This window comes from Penicillium verhagenii (assembly GCF_028828195.1).
Source record: "Penicillium verhagenii strain IBT 33310 chromosome Unknown utg000003l_segment0_segment0, whole genome shotgun sequence".
Taxonomy (NCBI): Eukaryota; Fungi; Ascomycota; class Eurotiomycetes; order Eurotiales; family Aspergillaceae; genus Penicillium; species Penicillium verhagenii.
The window spans coordinates 3,702,200-3,716,704 of NW_026643167.1; the positions used below are offsets into that span (position 1 = coordinate 3,702,200).

Below are 14,505 nucleotides of genomic sequence, written 5' to 3' on the forward strand. Positions count from 1 at the left end.
ATGAGTGTTCCCGGCTCTGTTGTTCCAGGGCGCCACCCCGCAATGCCAGTTTCTACCCCCGGCAAGCTGAGGCCGAACCCTCCAACATTTTGCAAGGAGAAGAACACCCACACCGCGCGCAAGTCGCAAGGTATTTTCGATTCTGCAACCCACTGGTTGCTCCACAATCAAATTTGTACGTGGTGTCATGTCCTTGACCATGACCCTTGTCTACACTCGCTCAGTTAGGGGTCGTGTTGTCAAGTCAACAAAGAACGGTCTCCTATTTTGTGTGACAGATCGGTTCTGTTTATTCGAATTGTGAAAACTCCAATGCTAATGATATTACTTCTCTAATAGATATCCCATTAAACCTCATCGCCCTTCTATTCTGCACACATTCCTTCCTCCCTCAGGCTCAGCCATACACATCCAAGCTTTTCACAATCTCCCACTACAACCAAAGGACAGGCGAATACGGTGTCGGTAACGATGACTTCCTATTTCTTGCATTCTGTGTCGTGCTCTTCACTTTCCTTCGGGCAAGCTGCATGGAGTACGTGCTTCAGCCGGTCGCTAGATACTGCGGCGCGTCGACAAAGAAGGACGTGATCAGATTCTCTGAGCAGGCATGGTTGCTGTGCTATTACTCGGTCTTTTGGGTCCTTGGTGTGGTCAGTAAATAATGTACCCTGCAATTTAAGGTACTAAGCTGACTTGTTTCCAGTACATTTATGTCACCTCGGACTATTTCCTCAACCCCAAGGAAATGTTTACCAATTGGCCCACGCGGGAACTCCCTGGACTCGTGAAGTTTTACATACTAAGCCAATGGGCTTTCTGGATCCAGCAACTCCTGGTAATCAACATCGAAGAGCGCCGCAAGGACCACTGGCAAATGTTGACCCACCACATTCTCACAATTGGTCTGCTCTATACTTCGTATACTCTCCACTTGACTCGGGTCGCCAATCTGGTCCTAATCTTGATGGACGTGGTCGATATTTTCTTCCCCGTGAGTACATTTATTTTTGATTAAATCCTTTATTTCACAACTTGCTAACTCCCTAGCCAGCTTGCCAAATGCTTCAAGTACCTTGGCCTTTCCACGCTGCGGGACATCATGTTCGGCGTTTTTATGGTGTCTTGGTTCCTAGCCCGTCATGTTTGGTACATCACAAACATGTACCACATCTGGGTTTACATGCCGGACAACGTGAAGATCGGCTGCTACCACACATCAGAGGACAAATTGGTGACTGGTCCAACCCCCCTACCCGAAGAAGGCTGGTCACACATGTTTGAAGCGTTCACAAACCCATCGGGCACAATTTGCTACAATGATAGCATCCAATGGGGTTTCCTTGCCTCTTTGGGCCTTCTTCAGGTTATCACTATAATCTGGTTTTTCATGATCATCAAGGTAGCCATCCGTGTTGTGCAAGGCAATGGCGCGGATGATATCAGGAGTGATGACGAAGATGAAGACGTTGAGGAGGAAGTGGAAGAGAAGGGCAGAGAGCAAAAGGCCCGCAAAGTACTAGAGGGAGGCGTGGATACCGACTCCAAAGCACTGAAGCGTATCCCCGAAGTTGAAGGGGCAGCATTTTCGACCGGAGCCGGTCGTTCGGGACGTTGGGAACGCAAGGGATTGCTGGGTCGTGTTGGATGTGAAAGGCATGTCGATTAATTGCCCAATGCACATCTTTTTTTCATCGTATATTAGACATTCACATATATTTTTTTCAATGCATCCAGACACGATGACAAGAATTGTTCCAAATCTTTCTAAGATTGTGGTCATGGTAGCACTTGAGATGGATAAAAAACCATGTACTTGGTACATGGTACATAATACTCTTATATGTGGTATCAATAGAGAGGTAGACAATTTTCTTCGTGTTTGCACTCACTGGCAGGAAACCAATCCATCCAAGTATCCCACAACAGTTGCTATTTCAACAATTTAATCAAGCTTGACACAATGGCCGGTTCAACTATCCGATCGCAGCATATATTATTCACAAACGGGCAGACCCCACTTCCTTCCAAACCAGGGCTTCATATCCCAATTTTTTCGATCCCATGGTGAAGTGTCACCATCCACCTTGAGCTCAATACCATGCTGAACATAGATGTCCAATTTCAAGTCCCAAAGATCAAAGACTTCAGGCATGGAAAAAGATAGCATGATGGCCCTGTCTCGTAGCAGCGGCAGGGGAATCAAATCCAGAGCCGCATGATGTGGAACGAGAATCTGGGCCATGGTTGGCTGGAGATGGATCGGTATTGAGGGGTTGAACTTATTAGCGACAAGGGATTGGGGATTATCTGTTGGAGTGATTGGGCTATAGAAAGGTGATAAACTTCTTCTATCACAGTTCATTATGTTGCTGATATCGAAGCCCAGGCAATTTGCATTCTGCAGAAGCGCCAAGAGCGTTCGGGTGTAGTTGGTCTGAAGTGTGTTCAATTTGAGATCGGTCTCGAGGAAAGACGTACTCGGGTCTTTGGCTGAAATAGTTCACTGGTGTCAACAAACATTGAATCATGGAAGAAAGTAGGGCAATTTACCTTGCTCCGAGACTAACGTCTCACTGGCCTTGAGCGGCGTTGAATCAAGACTGATGGAGCTAGACCCCAGTCCTGTGTATTCTGAGCCTTCGGAGCCTGTCTCAGAGGCTGGTGCTTGGGTAGGAGGTTTTATTGAGTTCTCCGGCCCAGATCGTTGCGCAACGGTTAAATCCACTAGAGGGAGAGATACTCTTGATGCCCGGCTCGAAGGTTTAAGCGTAGACTCGTGGCTTGCATTGTGAATGGCCGGAGCAGCATAATTCAGTCTTTGTCGTTGTCCTTCGGTGAGAAGTTAGCCTGGGCTGTTCGTCAAGAGGCGAAATCGATTTGTACTTACTCCATGCGCGTTGTGCAGCCCGGTTCTGCTCTCTACGTGCAGTAGTGACAACTCGTTTCTTCGGCTTGACACTCTGACTTGTATCCCCTGCGATCGTCATTATGGGGTTCGAGTTGAATATCCACTGGCTTATGGCTTATGGCTTATGGCTTATGTTCGGCATACGCGAGAACAAAGTGGCGGGGGCCCCACGTATTTACTTTCTCTTCCACGCGACTTTAATTAATACCACGCTGGCGGTCAGAATTGCCCCAAAAGTTTGTAAGGATATGCGCAAATTTTCAACAAAAAAGGGGGGCCCGAGGTTTTACCGTGCCAATAAGCCCTTGATTTGACGTGGTATTAATTCACCACCCTCATTAACTCCGCTTAAAAGCCGAACCAATAGGAGTTTTAGAAGCACCATGACTAATCTCAATCATAAGCCATGGGCCGATGGCTTACGCTTGGCCAATCACAAGGCCCAATTTCATAACCATACTATCTATGCCTGCTGGCACGTATATATTCAGACGAGCAGAACGGCCACAAGGATTTTTTTGTTTGAGTCAAGTACGCTTTTATTTTATAGAGCCAGCATGTCTTCCAATCAAAAAATCATCGCTGTCGTCGGGGCCACTGGTACCCAAGGCTCATCAGTAGCCCGAACCTTTCTCGCCCTCCCCAACTGGCACGTCCGCTGTTTGACTAGGTCACCCTCCTCAGACAAAGCCCAATCGCTCGCCAAAAAAGGTGCCGAAATCATTCAGGCGGATCTTAATGACCCAGAGTCACTGCGTCGCGCTTTCGCTGGCGTCCATGCCATCTTCCTCAACACCGACTTCTGGGAGCCATACCGCCGCGCCCTGGCCTCTGGCACAGATGCCAAAACCAGTGCCCAAATTGGCTACGACGCCGAAGTCAAGTTTGGAAAGAACGTCATTGATGCTGCGCGGGAAGTCCCAACCCTGGAGCGATTCATTTACTCCGCTTTGGGCCCTATGAATGCTGCCTCCGGAGGCAAATACCCACACTCCTACCACTGGGAAACTAAAGCGTACTTGGTGGATTATATTCGGGGCACCGAGCTCACGAAGTTGACCTCTTTCATCTATATCGGTGGATATCTCACCAACCAGTTCCTCTACCCGAAGCTCCACAAGCAAACTGGGGGTTACGCTCTTGTGCTCCCAGCAAGCAAGCAGACACGACTTCCGGTCATCGATACTGCTCGCTCGACCGGTCCATTTGTGAGGGCTTTGATTGAGGACGAGGAAGCTGGAACTAAGTTGTTGGCCTATGATGAGTATTTGACATTCGAGGAGATTATCGAGACTTGGTCCAAGGTTACAGGCAAGCAGACCATGTTCCTTCAGATGGATATGCAGGATATGCATGAGAAGTTCGGTGTCCCGATTGAGGTTCTTGGAGGCCCTGCATTCCTGAATGAGTTTGACTATTGTGCTGGAGTCTCAGGTGTTATTGAACCTTCCCAGTTGAAAGCTCCGGTTGATGTAAAGAGTTTTGAGGATTCGCTGAGAGGCATGGATGTTGATTTTCTGCTGGGAACAAAGGAGTCATATTAGAGGCCTGGGGTTCTTGGATTAGGAGAGTAATAGAAATATACTCTACTTTTAAAGCTTCTTTTCCACTCAATTCTCAATCGAGAAACTTCTTCGACAATAAAACTTATGTCGTTAGAAATGACATAGTATGGCGTGACTAGTCACGAAAAAGGCGACGCCATCAATTGATGGGTCGATGGTCGTTCCCAAACTGCAAACCAGTGCGGGGAACCCTGATGCGGGGAAGGTTCCTCCCTTAATTATTCCAAGGTTCTCTCCCTCATATCCTAATCATCCCCGACACCATTGTCATTGACTTTATTACCAGATTAAAGCACAATGCCTAGCCACATCACACCTATCCTCGACCACTTCGTCATCCTCGTGTCCCACAAAACCCTCGTTGAAATCTCCGAATACACCGATGGCCATTTTACCCTAGCGCCGGGCGGAACTCACGCCGACGGGCTCACAACAAACAAGCTCATCCTCTTCCCAGACGGAGTTTACCTAGAGCTCATCGCCTTCTTCGACGATATCGACCCCGAAGCACGACGCAAACATCGCTGGGGTAACGAAAAAGAAGGCACGATCATTGACTGGGCATTCACATTACCTTCCGAAAACGACTTCGACGCAATTAAACAGCGGTTTCAAGACTCTGCTACTGGCTTCTCCTATACAAATCCCACCCCCGGTGGCCGCACAAAACCGGACGGGACCGTCTTGAAATGGGCAATCTGTGCAGCTCGAGATGACCAAGGTAACGCGGTGGCTCCGGGATCCTTGCCGTTCTGGTGTCTTGACAGGACGCCTAGAGCAAATCGCGTTCCTTATGAGATAGAGGTGCAGTTCACTCGACACCCCAATGGAGTCCAAGGTGTTTCTTCTGTGTTGGTTCAGGTTCCTGGTGGAGGGGACGTGGAGCTTAAGGGCGCATACGATGCGGTATTTGGGGGTGCCTGGAGATATGCGGTGCCCTTAGGTTCGACCACCGACAGACATACGGTTACTCTTTCTGGGGGCGAGGCTGCCATTCATTTGGTGTTTCATGGGTCAAAGAGTGGAAAGGTAGAGCTTTTGCCTGGGCTTTTCTTCGATATTGAAGTATCAGCATAGAGATTGGTCTGGAAGTACATATTTGATATGCATCATAGAGAAAATAATTCATTACTTGGAAGTACATGTCAGGTTTAGTGAGAAGAAAATATATTATTTTAGTCACTTCAATATGCATGGATATTTCGCTTTCAAAGATCACCTTTGTTGAGTATCGGCTGGCTACTATGATCGAAATAACTTGCGTACTTTTGTAATAGATGCCCTCCACCACTTTTGAAAGCTCCTAGTTTCAGGTGTGCGTCCTTCATCTTGCAATTTTGACTTGTCTCGTGATTTTGACTCATTGGCATCAGCCTGAACGTTGGGGCTTCGATCAGTGGTATTAATGATTTCACTTTGTTTTGTCACTTGTTAGTGTTGTCCGCTCGAATTTACAGTGCGAAATTAGATAGACTCACCGTGCATCTCGAGGCGTTGAAGTATCCGTCTCGGAAGCGACTTGCAAATGCAATAGAGGATGGTATCTGTCAATGGACAAAGACCGTGAACGTATTTCCAGCGGAATACTATTCATGAAGGGTATTATGACACCGTCCGCTAACAGCTCGCGGGCGTGCTGGATGGTGGGATTCAACAAGGTCGGGTTCGGCGGATGGATAAGAACATCGTGATTGTTAAGCAGCTCTTTCCGCATACCATCCGGAATGTTAAGCTCATTTGGAGATCCGGGGGATATGTAAGTGCTCATAATAGTCTTCCACTGCTTGCCCAGGCGTCGTGTCTCGGGTGTCATGCGCTCTTCAAAAGCGGAGGCCCCCGAGTTATAATAAGAGTCACTGTAGGCATTTGCTTCGGATAAAAAGTCCAATATCTCGATGCAATGGTTTCGAGATAGGAAGTCGACAAATGATTCAAAGTCGTATGGTGCGCGTGCATGGCCCGAGATAATATTGTTGGCGTTGGGACGCAAGACATTGGAGACGGGCCCGGTATATTTGGTAGTGTCAGGAGAATCATCTGACGACCCTATAGTCGTCGTATTTTCTTTTCCCTTTCCTCCATATGCCATCGGCCATATAGGTGCAAGTTTGGTGTGAACCTTGGGAGGGCTGGGAGAAATTTCTTGTGATAGTGGTGTAGTTGATACAGATGTGGTAGTAAATATCACCTCTCTGAGTTTCACGGAATGTACTGGAAGGAATTATCTTCCTTATAAACAGTGACCATGAAGCACACATATGCCACTGAATAACCATTTGCCACGAAAAGCTCAAGGTCTTGATTAATGTACTTGCTTTGATTGGCCGGAACGCTCTCGTCCAATCAAAGAAAGCCGGCATTTATGGTTAACTCCAATATGAGCCATGGTCGAAGAGCATCTCCAGTCAAGATCGGATCAAACGACTTCTAATTTGGCAGGTGCCTCGTTGATTTATTGAATCAACATGTCTTTTCGCCTCGGCCACCCTGATTCACATCGGGCCAGCGTGATCGTTGCCACCCATATTTAGGCAGATATGTCAATCCGGGCCGCAACCGAAGTTAAATCCATCGGTTTTCCCCAGGATTTTATCACTTGTTCCCGAGGGCTTAGTCTGGGCAAATCTAGGCTCTATCGCTATATCGCACATTTCAGCCATGTCACGGTCTAGACTGAGGCGAACATACATCGATCAAGCCCAGAAAGAAAATTTGACAACGATCTGGAGAAATATGTAGATAACGGAATCTTCCAACCATTGAATTATGAAATGCATATCTGTCACCAAACATTGAATAAGGTATTAACTCGGCGCCGGCAATTGATGCTTTCACGAGCCCCATACCGGACCTTCAAGTATTGTTCGACGCCCATTTGTTTTCTGGGAGGTTAAGGTTGCACTCAAGGTGCGACACGTCTTCTTGAGAGCACTTGAGCAGTCCAGCGTATTCTCACAGAGAATTGTTTGGATGCGCTGCTCGAGGTTCAAATTAAGACCAAGCCGACCTCTGCAGAAATCTCATGTGGCGTCCAGCTTCAGCACGTCCACATGACTCAACAAAAGCATTTTTGCTAAATGTTTAGTTTGCTGTTCACAGATGCAAATTTTAAAATTAAAATGGACAACGTCATGTGATAATGTCAGCCGGTCCTGGTGCCTGAGGCTAACGGGTCAAGAAACAACTTAGCTCATTGGCTGTAGACACCATTGGTACGCAGTTATTTTGCCCAATGCTTTCGATAACCGCTACCAATTATGGCGCCTTGAAATATTATGCATTTGCAGATGATCAACCGCGTAAATGGAAATGGTCGAAATAGAGGTCGCCTTCGAAGAAAGGCGCAAATAAACCATGGATCGCGAACATCAGGATACTGGACGTACCTGGAGGAAAGACGGTCAGCTATTGCCTTGCCTCACTTTGAGAGGGTGATATATAACATACCAATTGGTACATGTTATGATAAGGAGGATTTTCATAACGACACGCTAGAGTTGGCTCTATTGCCCCCGGGCGCTGTTGTGGGGGGTTTTGCGTCCATGCGTCTGCCAACAGTCCCAGAGACTGATCAAGTTTGCAAATTAGAATGATGGAGCCAGAAGGCCGATGGAGCCAGAAGGCCCATGGAGCTTAAGTCTAAAGATCCAGTTGTCGAAATATGGCTGGTGCCGTTGCAAATAATCACCAGAAGGTGGTGACTGGACTTCAACTTCCCGGGGGGTTGGGGACATATGGTTTTGAATCTTGATGACCCGACATGCTCAGCCTAAGAAGTATCCGGAAGATTTATCCGCATTTTCGCACTCCCTTCCATGGACCTCCGCCCCCGGTTTTCATTTTCCAACACCCAGAGTCAGATTCGCCATTTTCCAATGATATCCATCGGGCGCGTTAACCTGACTGGGCTCAAAATGAGATGAGCCATGAACCAAGCACCAGCTGACAATCCCCCCCGAACGATGGCCACTGTGGAAATCCTCAACCCCCCGAGCGAGTCCTTTGAAATAAAAGGGCCGATATTTCTCTTCAAAGTCAAAGAAACCACAACGAACTCCCCACCTCACCTTGCCACATACTAACTGCCAGCGCAAAATTGTGCGACCCTGACGGAGAAAGTGGTGGAACGAAACGGAGCTGCAAGATTGAGAGAATGAGTGAGGGTGGACATGGGATGTAGCCAAAAAGGTCCTGTCATTTGTGGGAGTTCCAGCGCTCCCACAAAACGCTGATATCAATGCACTTTCTGCTGCTTGATGCGAACCCCCCTCGACAATTTCTTGTGAAGTGCACCCCACGGAAGCCTGCACGACATGGATACTCTCAATGACAATGAATATGTAATATGGGGTACAGTTTTATCATATCCACACACCTGCTCTTGTACCATGCACGTAAATCGTGATGATTATCGGCTTTCTCCCGGTCGGGTTAAGAATCCACCCTCCAGCTCGTTGACCTGTTTGACGTTGAGGCTGAAAGAGTAATGAGTGATCAAGATGACTTTCTCATGAAAGTACTATCGAACTCCCCATCCACCTATCTATCCACCTATCTGCCGCAAACCATGCTCTTTGGAGTGGGTAAACCGTCCAGTTATCAACCTTCTTGCCATGCAGTAAATTGAATCCTCAACCCACCGGCTGCAGGCAATGGCGTATCATCGGCTCACTTGGAGAGCCGAGCACTTGATTTCATCAAAGCCTGGCCTCTCGAAGACACATATTTCCCGATGAAAAGAACCGAAACCCCGCCTTTTCAGGATAAAACACCGGGGGATCATGAAAACCCTTCTTTTTGGGACTACTCCCAAAAAATGCTGTTTAAAGCGTGTAAGCAGTCCGAGTATGTATGTTTTGACACGAAAGAGCGGTGCCCTGCGCAGATACAGGACTAGAGTAGGCATTTTGGTGTGGCGAAGCCACGTCAGAGATGACGGCTTTTTGAGGAGAATGATCAAAACCGGAGGATTCACCCAGGCTCGTTTTTCCAACCGCCGGATGTACATCCGATCAGTATTCTATGGCCTTCTTGGCCGTAAATGACCCTTATGTTATTGTTGATAATCGACAGAGCCATCGTTTTCTCCAGAGTGAGAGCACATTCAGCTCTGGGCTTTTCGCATTGATATTTCTTCGCGCATATTGGCTCTTTCAACACGAAAATGGAGAGGAAGGATCAATCGCCAGGGTGCATGGCACTGTTAACACTTTGAGATAACCGGAGCAACATGGATGACCGCCGTCATCAAAGCCAGTTGCCTTGCCAGAAGGGAAAATGAGGGGAAAAAACATCAGCCGCTGACTTTAACATGGCCGATCCCGATTTAGCCTATAAATCGGAGCTCAGATTCCCGCCAACCAGAGATATGTCTGCACCAACATGACCAGTCACCAATGGCCCACTGAATTGTATACTTCGCTTCGGAGTCAAGAATGGGCAGCAGTAACCATCAAAGCAATGTCATTTTGCATGAAGGGTGCCCATTACTTGGTCCTGGATGCACAAGTGGTCCCGATTCATGCCCAAGTTCCCACCACCAACAACCAGAACAATCTGTTTCCAACCGTCGTTTGTGGGATACGTGGAGATGTTTCCTTAAACTCGGTGCATATCATATTTGTAAGTTCGACTTGGGCAGACCTGAACAGCGTCGGCCATCGCTGGTCTGTGCTGTATGTGCTGTACCGGGGCTTTAGGTCTGACGGCTTGGTATAGACGACGGCTATCTTCAGTGCAAAATAGCTCTTGATGTGTGTGTGGTGGAGCGGGTTCATATGTGTATATATGCGCAAGGGCTCGGTCGGTATCGTGTCGCTGGTAGGTCATCGATCGGGTTGATGTCAGTGTGCGCGGTCTCAAGGGTCCATGGCGAGTGAGGATCCAGACAGTTGCAAGAGTGTGATGTTTTGAATCCCACAAACCAACGAGCCAACATTATCGAGGCAACATCTTATTTTGTGGGAGTTGACTGGTTCCGTGTGCTATGTCCACAGGAGAAAGGGCCGACGTGGTGGCTGTGAACTCGTGGTGTGCTCCTGATGAAACCTCTCAATAGAGTGATTCCTATCCAAGGCCAGCCGGGTAGCCTTTTTCTTTGCATCAGTATCAAATCAACTTTATTCTGTGTTCAAAGGTCTGTCGCGGCCTCCTCGCCCCTCAAATACTGACCATCGCGTTGGGCTGCAGATTGCTTTCATCTGCAAAAAGGGTAATTTGATCACTCTATGGTTAAATCGTCTCACATGACTGTTCTGCAGAGCCAATGCAACTAGGAAGATCATACGTTGCATCGTCGTGGGAATGAAGAAAGACTGATGTGATGTGGGTGGAGAGTGGGCCAAGATGATGAAAAGAAGAACATCACGGGAATAGTACCGAGTGCTGCCCACACGCCGGCGTCAGCGACCACCAAGACTACCGAGCCACTTGCGACATACTTCCATCATTACAATTCCGCTTTGACCTTAGAAAAATTGGGTCAGGCCATTCTTTTTTTTTTAATTCATCTATCATTAATGGTCATTTCAGGTCTCATCAAAGTGATAGCCATCAGGCAAGAAGGTCTGTGTCGGGCTTGACATCTGCCAGTTCCAGCCATGCACAACTCGCGAGGAAGATTTTGGTGCAAGGATACCAAGCCAGATACGGAGTACAAACTTACTATACAATGTGCACTGAAGTCTACGTGCCTCAACAACAAAAACGACTCGATAAGGTTCTATGTACTGCGTACCATGCCTCGATGATCCTGCACAATTCCCGGCTCCTTGCCGACTCCGCAGCCAGTCAAGGTCCTTCAATTATGAGACAGTCGACATATCAGTGGTCTCGGGATTTGAAACGCCAATTATCCTAGACTCGGACTTTTTGCTGGGCAAGAATGAGCTACGTGGCCATCAAGTATACAAAACCGATAGTCTGTGTCTTCCCGGGTGCTTGCTTGCAGTACATCAACTGTACATGCGCAAAAGGAGACAGTGGATCCATAGTCTTAAGTGACTCAGGGAACTTCTGACAAGTTATGATCAAAGCTACCAACTTGTAATACCCTTCATACGAATCATACGAAGCATACGAAGATCATCCATTGATTTGACCCGGGAACCAACTGTCAGAAAGTGGCAAACGAGCGCGGCTCTCGTATCCGACATACCACAGCGCATTATTCCCAAACCAAAGAACCCACTAACCCACACCGCCCGAAATACCTGAAATACCTGCTAGGTAGGGTTTATCAGGATTGGCATTCAATATGGCAAGTAGAGCTTTTATATCGGGAATTTTTCGAATTTATTAGCTTGCTTTCTTTGTCTATGCTTGATCCCTCAGACTTGGCGCAATGAATCCCGAACACCCATCGGATCACCCGGGAAACGAGTCTGCTCTTTTCAACTACGATTTAATTACTCCCCCCTCCACTCATTCTTCGGTGTTTGAGTTCCCCACTGACCCCGTTCCTGCTCCCCTCCCCGGGCGTGATGGTTTGGTTAGCGACCGGCCAAACCCCAAGGTCGCGATCCCCCGAATCGTCAACCCCAGTATTTGGACCAGCAGCAGTCGGGTTACTCGGGCCTGTGAGAATTGCCGTGAGCAAAAGGCCAAATGCAGTGGTGATCGCCCCGTTTGTCAGCGCTGCAAGGATGCCGATGTCCCGTGTTCTTATGGGGATCGGAAGAGAGAAAAGATGCTCAAGTAGGTGAATTTGGATCAAAAAGCCAGCAGTTCACTCTAACAACGTTATCTAGACAGCTCAGCGATCTAACCGCACAGGTAGAAGCCTACCAGGGTCTTTTGCAAGACATATATCCCAGACTGGACACGCCATCGGCCCGCCATGTGGACCAGACCTTAAGAGAGGTCCGTTCCATCAACCCTTGTCCCTTTTTTGAAATTTTCACACATCTCATTCTGTTCAGCTTTCAAGTTCTTTGCCCCACGCCATCCCCGAGGGGACGAGTTTCGCCCTCAGGGTCGTCGACTATACCGAAGAAGACTTCAACAGCGATGGAAAACTACAGGCCATGGGGTATGTCGGCGAGCACTCGGAAATGGCCTGGTTGTACAGACTCAAACGGGATGGGGGGCAAGACGCCGACGCGCTGACGACCGACAATCTCGAACCCCCTTCTATCTCATCCGTCAATTATTTCCAAGACGACTCCGATGTATCCGTGCTTGACGACGTGGACCTTTCGACTCGCCCTCCACAACACATTGCTGCCCAGCTTTTTGAAAGCTACGTGAATGCGGTCCACCCTACTTTCCCCATCATTGGCATGACGACATTTATCGGACAATACAATTCCTTCTACTCGAACCCGAACGTGCGACCCGGAAAACGGTGGTTGGCGATATTAAATTTGATCTTCGCTATCGCAACGAGGCATTCTTTGTTGATGGGCCTCCCGCCACACTCCGAGGCGGAGAGCCACTTGGTATACTTTACACGAGCGTGGCGACTTGGAATCGACAACGTGGCGTTACTTTCACATCCGAACTTGCAACAAGTCCAGGTCGAGGGGTTGGCAGCGTTCTATCTTTTGTGTGTGGGTCAAGTTAACAGGTATCGAATTTTGCGCGTATTCTCATTTGCCGAATTCGAGGTCTAACTGTAAGGTGTTCTCTCTCTAGGTCATGGATAATCCTTGGTGTTGCCATCCGATCCGCCGTAACGATGGGACTTAATCTCCGTAGCGAGAGCAACATGATTGGTCATCTCTCGAAGGAGATAAGATACCGGGTGTGGTGGGCGCTCTTCATGCTGGATACCGTGCTATGCGTTATGACCGGCAGACCACCCAGTACCAGCGAGACTTTTTGCTCTACACCTCTTCCGTTACCCTTCACAGAGGAGGAATTCAGTGACGAGCGTATCATGCGACTTATTACTGATCATCAAGCCCGAAATACCTTCATGAATTCCCTTCATTCCACGAACCCCGCATTTGCGACCGGTGAGAACTTCGCCAATCGCATGCGCCACGGACCATCGGGGAGCAAGGGAAAGCAGGCGGAGAGGATTGCTCAGAGCCTTGTTCCTAATGCTTCACTATACTTTTTATATGCTGTGGACTTGGCGTTCCTTACCCGCGAGGCGGTCGATACTCTGTACGCGCCTCGAGCGGCACGACGACCATGGCGCGAAATTGAAGTCCAGATATTTTCGCTGAATAGTAATGCGGACAGGTGGCTCTCTCGTCTCCCAACAGAATTCCACTTTGTTGAATTCCACTCATCTCAACATTTCGCCCGGGAACGTGCCAGCCTAGCCTTTCGCTTTTACACCACAAAATTGATCATTACGCAGCACTGTCTCCGCCGCCTTGCTGATCTGCCAGGGGTTGATTCGCCCGGTGACGTGTGTGAGACTATGGCTGCTATGTGTGTCCAAGTTGCAGGACAGATCCTGGATCTCCTTCCTGACGAGGTAGACACGGCGTGGTTATACAGGGTTTCACCTTGGTGGTGTATTCTTCACCATATCATGCAATCTAGTACGATTCTGTTGATCGCACTTTCCACCCAATTCCACCCCGCTATCGTCGAAGCCACTGATATTGCAGTGAAGGTGAAGAAAGCCACTCGGTGGTTGGATAAGATGGCTGACAAAGATCCCTGCTCGCAGCGAGCTTTGGCCATTTACATGGAGCTGCTCTCGCGCCATGCCTCTCAGCTTGGATTGAACATTGAACCCGGGTTAGAAGCATAGTGTTTGACTTACGCTTGATATACCTACCTCGGGCTTATTTTTTGATCCAATAACTCTAAGAGGAGAGCCCAGTGCAATCGGTATTTTAATGAGATTGGAAAAGGGCCTCAGACGAAGCATGATAAGACTGGTTTGACATATCTGCTGCGCTTGTGCTTCTGGGCGGAAGTCGATCTGAATTTCCCCCACGGTCAATTTCGCAATAGTTGCAGATCGAGGATTTGATGGCTGTTCACCTTTCTTCGGTTTAGTCAGATCAACAGGTAGGTCGTATGTCTGTACCATTGGTTACTGACATCTCATTTTGACTGGTGGTC

The 14,505-nt window shown here is 48.2% G+C and overlaps 6 protein-coding genes across 6 annotated transcripts; 4 read left to right on the plus strand and 2 right to left on the minus strand.

Moving 5' to 3' along the window:
* Window positions 1–1,669, plus strand: N7466_002745 (uncharacterized protein; the record flags this gene model as incomplete). The annotated part of the gene is made up of 4 exons (XM_057162143.1): window positions 1–175; window positions 340–653; window positions 707–994; window positions 1,055–1,669. 4 exons carry the CDS (start codon window positions 1–3, stop codon window positions 1,667–1,669), a joined length of 1,392 nt encoding a protein of 463 aa, XP_057025428.1.
* A 327-nt stretch (window positions 1,670–1,996) lies between these two features.
* N7466_002746 (bZIP transcription factor) lies at window positions 1,997–2,990 on the minus strand (the record flags this gene model as incomplete). The annotated part of the gene is made up of 3 exons (XM_057162144.1): window positions 1,997–2,493; window positions 2,554–2,832; window positions 2,891–2,990. The coding sequence occupies 3 exons, from the start codon at window positions 2,988–2,990 to the stop codon at window positions 1,997–1,999; spliced, it is 876 nt and encodes a 291-aa protein (XP_057025429.1).
* A 478-nt stretch (window positions 2,991–3,468) lies between these two features.
* Window positions 3,469–4,455, plus strand: N7466_002747 (uncharacterized protein; the record flags this gene model as incomplete). Its single annotated transcript, XM_057162145.1, has 1 exon — window positions 3,469–4,455. One exon carries the CDS (start codon window positions 3,469–3,471, stop codon window positions 4,453–4,455), a length of 987 nt encoding a protein of 328 aa, XP_057025430.1.
* Window positions 4,456–4,773: 318 nt separating this feature from the next.
* On the plus strand, window positions 4,774–5,553 carry N7466_002748 (VOC family protein; the record flags this gene model as incomplete). The annotated part of the gene is made up of 1 exon (XM_057162146.1): window positions 4,774–5,553. The coding sequence occupies one exon, from the start codon at window positions 4,774–4,776 to the stop codon at window positions 5,551–5,553; it is 780 nt and encodes a 259-aa protein (XP_057025431.1).
* Window positions 5,554–5,950: 397 nt separating this feature from the next.
* Window positions 5,951–6,565, minus strand: N7466_002749 (regulator of G-protein signaling domain-containing protein; the record flags this gene model as incomplete). The annotated part of the gene is made up of 1 exon (XM_057162147.1): window positions 5,951–6,565. The coding sequence occupies one exon, from the start codon at window positions 6,563–6,565 to the stop codon at window positions 5,951–5,953; it is 615 nt and encodes a 204-aa protein (XP_057025432.1).
* A 5,253-nt stretch (window positions 6,566–11,818) lies between these two features.
* Window positions 11,819–14,188, plus strand: N7466_002750 (uncharacterized protein; the record flags this gene model as incomplete). Its single annotated transcript, XM_057162148.1, is given in 4 exon segments — window positions 11,819–12,171; window positions 12,225–12,389; window positions 12,404–13,042; window positions 13,111–14,188. The coding sequence occupies 4 exon segments, from the start codon at window positions 11,819–11,821 to the stop codon at window positions 14,186–14,188; spliced, it is 2,235 nt and encodes a 744-aa protein (XP_057025433.1).
* Window positions 14,189–14,505: the final 317 nt, after the last annotated feature.